Here is a 10,535-nt window from a genome sequence, read left to right as displayed (position 1 = left end):
AAAAAATAAAAAATAGAAAACTGACACTCTGACTACGAAGTCATCTACAAACTAATCCCAGCTTCTTTAATGTTCTTTCTTCTCTTCTTAAGCAGATGTCACATCACTATCCCTCTCCTCCAGTGATATGCAGAATATTGAATCTGACTCACATATGGATGGTTTCCCTGGCTAAAGGGGGGAGATGCCCGACCTTATTGAATTATTTGCTGAATCCTTACAGAAACTTTCCAAGAAGAATATTTTCTATGCTTGTCTCTTCCACCTACTGGTTAAAACCATTTGGTCATGGTACGTATTTAAGCTCAATTCCTTCATCAGAAAATTTAGGATAATAGTATTGCTTCAATGGTTAATAGTTAATACAGAAAAAAATTTGCCTACAGGACAACTCAGCACAGTGACTAGAAGATCATATTAAGCATTCAACAAATTAAGTTTACATTTATTATTTATAGCATTCGATGTATTACAACATAATAATTAGTAGTTATTTTCTGCTTTATCCTTGTTTTTCTCAATAGGTTCAGAATTTACATTAATGATCTCTCTGGTAACAAGTACTAGAAGGCTATTACACAAAGATCACATAATTAGATGGTTTACTATTTTCTCAAATACGTCTTTTGTTGTGATGTATCAGGTGACTTGTGGAATAATAAGTACCAACTTTCTGTTGATACATCCCAAACTGTCTTATAATACATAAAAGCACATGTTCATGAGCATGTAATGCAATATCAGTCAACCATATGAAACCACAGACTTTGCAGAGATCATTCACAGAATCATTCTGACCTGTGGAAAATGAGCTTGGAACCTGGGCTCTTCCAGACATATCTTCACAAATGTTTTCTGGTTACGTTCTTCTGGTTTTGAAAATCCTTCAGGCAAAGGTCCATGAAAATTTTCTGAGAGGTATTCCGGTAAGAAAATATCCTGAGACTGGGTTCGACTGCTATTGATGCAGCCAGGAGGATGAGTTTGTACATTAGTCTGATACTTCAACAGCCCTCTAAAATTAAATTAGAAATAAACAAGGAGACAAAAAAGAGATTGAGATCAGGAGACAAAGTAAAGAGAAACAATTTTCTCCTTTCCTTCTTAACTTTACACACCACTATCTGAAAAGGGTTCTTTGTATATGATATTTTGGAGGAATTGAAATATTTTAAATTTGTAATAAATTCTTTACACATAAACACGATAATAACCACAACATAAACAAATCTAAAGAAAAAACATTTAGAAAACCACTGTTAAATTGTAACATACTTTATTTTTTTAGAAGCCATTAAAATTCTATTTATTCCCTAAAAGATTTGTTCTGCATGCAACAGCCTTCTAAGGACCATGATGTGTGCCAACACCATGCCTGGCTCTAATGTGTTATCTTAAAAACAATATTCTGCATTTTTCTTGCATATATTAGCATAACAAGTACCATTTTAAATTTTTTATATAGTGATTTTATGAAGAAAATAATCTTAAAACAGAAATTATAAGTAATAAAATCAACAAACCCAATAAACAAAAGCCGAGGCCCCTGCCATGGTGGTCTATGCCAGTTTCTTCTTCTCTCCTTCATAGTCAAATTTCTCCCTTTGTTCATCATTTATTCTGTCTTATTTGTTTTATTTGCTTTGTTCTTAAAATTGGCCATCAGAAAGTCAACTGGGGGTCATTCAGTATATGTTAGTGGCCACTCAACATGGCTCTGCACATGTACGTGCAAGAGGTTGGTCTAGGTATGAAATACACTGATGAATATTATGCAAATGTGAGCCACTTTTGTTTTTAATAATTCACAGAGTTCCATTCATATAATAATTGCTGAGATACTATATTTAGACAATCTATTCCATTTAATTCATTACGATTAATAATTTTCAAAAATGTATTGATTCTGTTGGCTACCCCAAGGTTGGTAGCTGATAGGTCAATAGGTGGGACACCTTAAGCACTTATTTTACTGGGACATGATGGACAAACACTATCCCAATGCACATAGCATGTTTCAAGTTAGTACTGAGTTCAGAGAGAAGGAACATCTGGTCCATAAATCTTGGAGAAATCTTGTCTTGTTTGGAAGATATTACACATATAAGTCAACATATAGAAAACAGTTATAGTCAAAAATTTAAATAATAGTTTAGCAATGAAAAACTATCTGAACTATGAATAATTATTCTTATTTCAAAAATTAAGAAACTATTTTAAAAGACTAAGTAATACTTGGGTTACGCAGATGTTTGTGTGATCAGTGATGGAGCTAACTTGAACCCAGGACTCTCCCAAAGTCTATGGTCTTCACCTGTTCTTGTACAAAACATTACTCACAGATCCCGCAATAAAAATGTGGGAAGAGGGTTGGATATATGCTAGCAAAGACTCCCTTAGGAGCCTTAAACATTTATTTTTCAGATAACTTCAAAACAAAGTAAAAAAATGGTAAATATTTGTTTGCATTTCACAAAAGAAATCTAAGCTTCTAAACCTGATCTCTCACTACAGTGACCCACATCTGACAAAATAAGTCAGTGGACAAAGAAGCAGACATCAAGAAAAGGAATCTGAAACCAACAAAGCAAAAATAAAGATCAGTGTGTGTGTGTGTGTGTGTGTGGGTGTGTATGTGCGCGTGTGTGGGGGTGCTTTTTGTGTGTGTGTGTGTGTGTGTGTGTGTGTGTGTGTGCAAGAGGATAGTTTTAATTTAGGTTTTGACTGCAAGCAAAATAAATAGTATCTAAACATTGTCTTCAGAATTAGCAATGTTCAAGTGCATAATATCCTCCTATCTTCCTTTGTTCTGGGTGCTTGGGATGGGGATATTACCACTATAGAGTACAGCTCTTCAGTCAGCCCTGTCAAATAGTACATGTTCCATGCTTAGCACACAAAGGGGTGTTGTACATACTGAGATTCCCTTAAATTTTGAGAATTTCATGTTACTCTAAAATGTGTTCAAAGAGTACAGTCGATCCTCATCTTAACCACCCATTAGAATTTTCTCAATCTTAGTGGTTAATTGTTACCAAGGCAGAAATATGAATGAGAGGAATATCATGAAATAGGCAAGCTCTGGTTATTATGTGTCAAATCAGTGAAGAAGATACTGAAAGGTTCATGAGGAAGAAACTGGTGACTTTTGAACTCAGTATTAAAGGACAAGAATTGGAGTGCCAGATAGGTGCTTGTGATTCCAATTCACTTCCACAAAAATCATCACAAGCTTCCATGGTAAAGGCTGGAAGTATCATCTTACTACAAGTGAACAGGTGTGAAGTGGCTAGGCAAATCTTTCCAAAATCTATTGCCAGAGCAGAGTTGGGCCTGGTTGTTCAGGTACTCTGACTCCAAGCCCACACTCCCTTCTCTATTCTAAGTCCTAGAAAATACATATTCTCCTTTATGAAAAATACTAGGCAATTAAAATTCAGTGCATCTACCGAACAAAATTTTTAGCTCCATATGCTTATATGTTTAGAGAAGGAGGTAGTCCATTTCTATCAATCGTTTTGCTATTTTCTTCACATTCTGTCCACTGACTTATTTTTCATATACTAGTAAAAAATGTTAGTGCTCATTGCATGGCTGCCAGTACAGACATTCCTAGAATTCTTAGAGTACACTTTTCTAATGTAGTATTTTCTAAAGTTATAGTTAAAACCCATTAAAATAATGTTACTGAAGAATTTTGAGTAGGAGTATAAACTTGATATTGCAATGTTTTGATTAAGAGATAAAATTAGATATTCTCTCAAAAGCATCTTTTTTACTCTGAACATTCCCTATCCAAAATGTTAAGGAAGATGTGGGGAAAGCAGGACACTTATTCACTGCTGGTGAAGGTGCAAATTGGTGCAGCCACTATGGAAATCAGTTTGAGGGCTTCTAAAAACTAGAAATGGACCTATCACATGATCTGGCCATACCACTTTTGGGCATATCAAAGGAATCTACACCTTATTCATTCATGTTAATTGCTTCTCTTGTCACAATATTCAAGAAATAGAAACAACACAGATGCCCATCAACTGAAGAATGGATAATGAAAAAAAATGGTTAGATATATATGGAATATTCCATTTAACATTTAAATGGAATATTATTCAACTGTTAAGAAAAATGAAATTATTAAATTTGAAGATAAATGGATAGAACTGGAAGCATTCATTCTAAATGAGGTAGCCAGACCCTGAAAGACAAACATGTATGTTCTTTCTCATAAGTGGATACTAGTTTTGAATCTTTAGATACAAGTGTTTCAATTGGAAAATCTAAAGAGGTCAGAAAAATAGTAAGCAACCATGCAAGTCAGTGCTTCATGGGAGAGGACATAGCGATGTAAAGCATAGAAAGGGAAGTAATGAATTAGGAATGGCTAAATGGGGGTGTGGAATGGGAAGGCAGGGTGGAGGAGAGAGTATGGGGAGGGATAACTAAAACTGGAGACCTTTTTAAAAGATAAATGGAAACCTACTGCAATAAAAGCTTCTTAAACTTTATGGATATACATTATAAAAAGATTTTAAATGGTGTTATCTCATAACAGGAAGAAAATTCACCTGCCAAACACCATAGTCTAACAAATTAAAAGTATTACCAATGATGGAATTGCTCACTTGGAGTCAAGCAATACTGGCTACTGCTACTACTTTTGGTTATCACCCAGAGTTTGTAAGACATTGTCACTGAACACACTACGTATGTGAGTTGTAGACCAAACAGGGAGACACCAAGACAGTACTGACTTCTAAGTTTCATCTCTCCTGCCTGGCTTTCATAGTTCTGGAAGGTGGTTCTCATGCTTCCAAAAGATAAAAGTAATCATCAGACTGTTGTGAACACTGTGAGCTCCAATAAACACTTGCCTAACAAGTTATACCCACTGGTGCAGCAGTGATACAAATGTTATGGAAATAATCAAGCACTTTCTGATTGGATTTCAGGTCTGATTTACATGCTGGAGCTCATACCTGGCACTATTATCAAGGTCAAGAGCCTGTGGCTAGACAGATCACAGGACTTAGCGGAGAGCCTACGACTATTATTTTGTTAAATAGACATGGTATTACACTGGCTCCTAATGACTTGTTACAACTGTAAGTTAGTGCATCTCTCAACGCTCACCAGAGAAGCTTCCTGCAGTAGATGCTGATTAACACGGAGACCCACAACTGGTCAGTATGCAGAGAATAAGAGACGGCAGAATACTCACAATCATCATAAATTGATTGTTTTAAGTAAAATAAAATATACTTGGAAATCAACAGATTTTACCCCTTCAATATACTGCCTACATGCCACCAATGACTAACAGTATTTCTTAATTTCTTTGACAGAGGGTATTTCAGGTCAGAACAGTAAACTGCCTCTCACAATCATGGTGAACTTCTTAAGCTTAAAGTGCAAAGCTGATACTACCTGTACTTCATCAACCTCACTGTGGACAGAGGTCACTTACTACTGTCCACTGGGTTAAAGAGCATGTGAAAATATTTGTGTTTCTAGGCATAGACAGATGCTACTGTGAGCCTTATAGAGAGAAGCCTCTCTCTGCAATGAAAATTGGGGAATGTAAAATCCCAGAGCTGCACAAAGTGTTGAGAATAAGTGATGATGGAGTCCTCTGCACTAAACAGAACATTTTTTGTCACCCCATCTAAGGCTCAGAGAACATCATAGAGAATGACACAAAGAATGTAAGAGTTTCAGGACAGGGAAAAAGGGTGTGAAATACTGTCTTCTGGGTAGGATTATGCAATGCTGTTATGATCTCACTGTCTGTACTAGACCTGCAGACACCTGGCCTGTTGGTAGTCAACTGGGGAATGTCCTACCCTCCCTGCTGAACTATTAGCCACTGATGAATTCTAGAGGAAGGGTATGCATTGTCTTCAGTTTTGTATCTACTGATGAGCCCACCCAGATCCAATAGTTAGTTTCAAACTCATAGCCTCACCACCCAAGGTTAGTTCAGTGGGTCTCAAAACAAAACAAAATGGCATAAAAGTGGGAAAGGCTCTTGAGAGGAGTAACAGAGGTATGGAGATGAGAGCAGGTGGCAATTACCATAATCAGAATACACTGTATACAAAATCAGTGAAAGTTATTTTTTAAATTAATTTATCTTCCCTAGACAACATGATTCAGGCTGACTTAAAGAATAATTAATGATTAATTCCTACCAACAAATAGTCCTCAGTGGTTGAAAACTGTATAAAAAGAGTAAGTCAGATACCAGTCTTATATTTGAAATCTAACTGCTCTGGGGATGGAGAGATGACTCAGCAATTAAGAGTACTTGCTACTCTTGCAGAGAACCTAGAATCAATTCCCAGCACCCACACCAGGTAGTTCACAACTACTAGCCTGGGGTTCCAATCTCCTTTTTGGCCCTTCAATCACACAGGCATCTGCAAGGACATGGTGAACACGCAGACAAGCAGGTATACATATATATGCATACATATATTTTAAAAGAAACATTTTAAAAACTAGCCTGAACTATCCAGCAGAGATGATACAAAAATTATTTAAATTATTTAAATTTTACCTCATTGTCACCCTTGCATTTGAGGAGCCCTAAGCCCCTCAATTTTTTTCCTGAATCAACACAATACAATGTCTCCTTTGTTTAAATATAAACAAAAATACTCTAAGATTCTCTTTCTCTCCAATATTGCTTTATTAGTAAATGAAACAGTAGAATGTTTCTCCTTTTGGCTATGTTTTCAAATAAAAATATGGAAAATAAATTCAGTTCCTCGAAGTCTGGAAAGGAGATCTGTCTGCTCTTACAGAGGATGTGGATTCGGTTTCCAGCATCCACGTGGTGGCTAACAACTGCCTGCAAACACCGGTTCCAGGGCATCCAACGTCCTCTTCTGGCTTCTATGGGAATTATATGCATGTTGTGCACTTAAATACGTGCAGGAAGATCACGCATACACATAAAATATTAATTAATTAATTAAATTTCTTAATTAATTAAATTAGTGATCAAAAACCGGACAAAATCATATGAAGTAACCAGTCTATTTCCCATAAAAATCTCCTTAAGTAGAAAAAGCAGCCAAAAATATAACTACCTTATCTTTGAAGCCAAATATTTTCTAAAAATTCTAGTTTACATGGATTCTTCTATTCCCCGAATTGCTAGGATTACTGTAAATAAGTTCTTTTTTATTTTAAAAGATGCATTCTGCAGCTGTTTCAATTGATTTTTTTATCTCAAATCAATTATCTTCTTGGAGACAGAGATCATACAGTAGGTTTACTCTGTGCCTTTTAATACTTAACACATTTATGGACAAAGGAGTAAGTGTCCAGAAAAGAGATTCCTCTCTTCAAACCTAAAACATATTGTTCAATAAAAATTGGGAAATGGGCAACAGGCCCCAACCCTAGCCAGGAAACTATTGGCAATTGATTACTGACAGGTCTAGGAGAGCAGATCTTCTTTAAGGGAAAGACTCTAGATAGGCTCACTAGACTCTGGTGGATGAACTTGCACTGACGGACATCTGGGTACAATGCATGACCAGATAAAACTTAACATATATGACAGAACATATGAAACCCCATGGGTACGATGGGGAGCCTGGATGGGGAAAGGGTTCTAAATTTGATTAAGTTGTATTATATGAACTGCACAAAACTCAATAAAAAACAATAAAATAGAATAAAATAAGATAAAACAGAAAAAAAGAAATTTCAATATACTTGCATGAATTTTGTTTTGAACAACTCCACCTTATTCAATATTTAGCCATGTCAAGAGTAAAGATTTGTTAAAGTTCTAAATAATGGTACAATTGATAAATTTAAGAGACTTATCTATGTAAAGATATTACCAAAAAGAACACCTTTGTTAAAAGTTGAAAATTTTACCAGTCATAATTTTCACCATATCAGAAACATAATCTGTGCTTCTTTACTCAAAATTTAATGTCAGTGATAAAATACATTCTACAGGATTCCTGTTATATTCTAAATACAACAGTGATCCTTAGTGTCAATAATAATTACTTTAGATTCTAATATATACTATTAATTTAGGTGTAAAAATAGATTGGTTATATGTAATTCATTCTGGAGATATCTGTTTATTCATATAAATTGAAATTACCTTCTGTCTATGACATTTGCTTATCAAAAGTAAGAGCTAATTTTAAACAGGTTTTCTTTTACTTACAAAAAGAAATTGGGAGAAAAGTAAAAAAAACCCCCCTAAAATGAAAAAAGTTTTTTAACTCCTGAACGGTTAAAAAAAAAAAAAAAAAAAAAAAAAGTCTACTCTTTTGAATAGCAAGGGAACAGTTTCTTTTTTCAAATTTAATTTTAATAAAACATAGAGGCAAAAGAATGCATAACTAGGTATACCAGCAAATGATTGCATTTTCTCAACTCTGACAGGAAAGAAATTGGAAGAAAGGAAGGAAGGAAGGAAGGAAGGAAGGAAGGAAGGAAGGAAGGAAGGAAGGAAGGAAGGAAGAAAAGAAAGGAGAGGAAAAATAAGAGAGGAAGTGAATGAAGGAGGATGACAGATGGCTCATGAGCCCAGATATGTCAAGAAAATAATTTTAAAGAAATATCAATATCAAAAATCAAATTCTAAAAAGGGCAAGGTTTCAAAAATGTATGTGCACACATGCATGCGTGTGTGTGTGTGTGTGTGTCCCAGAAATAAAAATAAGAATCATTGAGTAAAAACTGCCAGACTTGGAATCCACTTTACATCAGCTAAGTGAATTTTGGCAAATTATCGAATCCTTCTCAACCTCAGTTTTCTTTTTTATTAATTTAACAATATTATGTATCTTCATAAAAACCTGAGCATTTAGTGACAAAGTATTTGAAGCATTTTAAATTCATAGTTGGTCTATAGTAAGCAACACATAGTTGTACTTTAAATTACTATTATCCTGAGTAGTATCTGCTTATTCAGCATCTTATCTGTGACACCAGTCCTGAACTGGCAAACTAGCCATTCAAAGAGGAGAACGCATGGTGGTTGCGGATAGTGTTGAGCACAGCTGCCTTTCAAGGAGAGAATACAAAGCAAATTCACTCTACCAAGGCTTTTTATCATATCCTAAGTCTTCACAGAATGAATCTGCACAAAGGAAAAAGTAACAAAACACAGTTCCACTAACTCAAGTCCCCCTACTCGAGGCAGGAATGACTAGCTAGAGGCCATGATTATTATGGATAGCTATGCTTCTGATATTTTACTTTTAGAACTGGGATACCATACACAACTACCCAAATCAAATGGAATAAATCCACTACCGTTGTGCTTAAAAGTTAAAGAGTTGGGGGAAAATACATACATCTGAACATGGACCCTGAAATAACTGGGCAATATGCAAATTGCCTAATACATTGACAAATTACATTATAAAACATTCTAAGAAAGGGCAGTGGGTCTGTCTGGTTCTCTTAACACTCTTTCCATGAAATAACTTCAGGTTAGAAAATTAAGAAAATGTCAGTTATATTCCTACATGACATTGTTTATTATTGATCAAAAATATCTAGACTGGGAAAGTAGTAGTTGAAATATAATGTCATTGGGGCTTTACAGAACTCAGCTTTTTTTTTTTTTTAAACATCACAAGAGTCAAATCTTTTATTTAAATTTCACATAAGCACAACCCTAAAAGGAAACTTAAATTCAATCAATGGTTGAAAAAAATCTTCAAAGTGACTCTAACCTTTGAGAGTTTCAAGACCGACCATGGGTAAAAATGCAAAATAAGTGTGATTTCAATATATTCTTGTCCTTGGTTAGATGGGTTTAGCACTGAGGAGCACTTAATGTTTTAGATTAACTTCCCTAGAGGTCACTCATTCATTTCACCCCTGTATAGGTGATACTCCAGGAGCACTATCAGCTTTAGGCTGTCATTCCTGGCTTCATAATATGTGGTATTCTGTGTCTTTTACATATGTTCTTTTTTAAAATTATTTATTTAATACCCATATAATTAGAAGAAGCAATTTATTACAATAGCATTGACATATTCAATAAGAATTTCAGGAGCTAAGATGCATCTCTTCCAAAACCGGCTGCAAATTTTTAGGTTTACAGTTGAATTAATACAGTTATACGATATTGTACTCAGTATAAACCCTATAATACATAAAATTAAATGAGGTTTTAAACTTTAAAAAAGATCTCCATTTCATTATTAAAATACAGTTTCACACAGAAAAATTCATTTTTAATACAATTGACACTACGATGCACATGCGTTTATAATCTCTATATATCTGATTATTACTAGTCACAGTCAGTTACTATCTGAGTTCCTTGGCATTTGAGCATGGATATAAAGTCATCAAGTAGATTTCAATGGTAATGTTTTTCACATCTACTAATTATTAAGGATCCAATTTTTATGCTTTGAAGAATTATTATTTTATTTATTTATTTTTACACCCATTTCCCAGATAGCACCCTCCCATAGCCTCCCTCCCCCGACTAGAGCCCTTATACTCTGATATCCCTGCTACTGTCTGCTGTA

General features: G+C 34.8%; 1 protein-coding gene across 3 annotated transcripts in view; it reads right to left on the bottom strand.

The window, feature by feature from the left end:
• Nox4 (NADPH oxidase 4) overlaps positions 1-10,535 on the bottom strand; it is a 161,257-nt gene that overhangs the window by 71,487 nt on the left and 79,235 nt on the right. For all 3 annotated transcript variants that reach the window (XM_029556406.1, XM_029556407.1, XM_008853620.2), the window contains one exon: positions 799-1,015. In XM_029556406.1, the coding sequence (XP_029412266.1) occupies positions 799-1,015 (217 nt within the window). The remainder of the gene's footprint in view (positions 1-798; positions 1,016-10,535) is intronic.

The sequence above is a fragment of the Nannospalax galili genome, unplaced genomic scaffold (genome assembly GCF_000622305.1).
Source record: "Nannospalax galili isolate Female #2095 unplaced genomic scaffold, S.galili_v1.0 scaffold347, whole genome shotgun sequence".
In the NCBI taxonomy this organism is placed as follows: Eukaryota; Metazoa; Chordata; class Mammalia; order Rodentia; family Spalacidae; genus Nannospalax; species Nannospalax galili.
The sequence above is the reverse complement of the archived record's forward strand: the minus strand, read 5'-3'. Positions and strand labels throughout refer to the sequence as shown.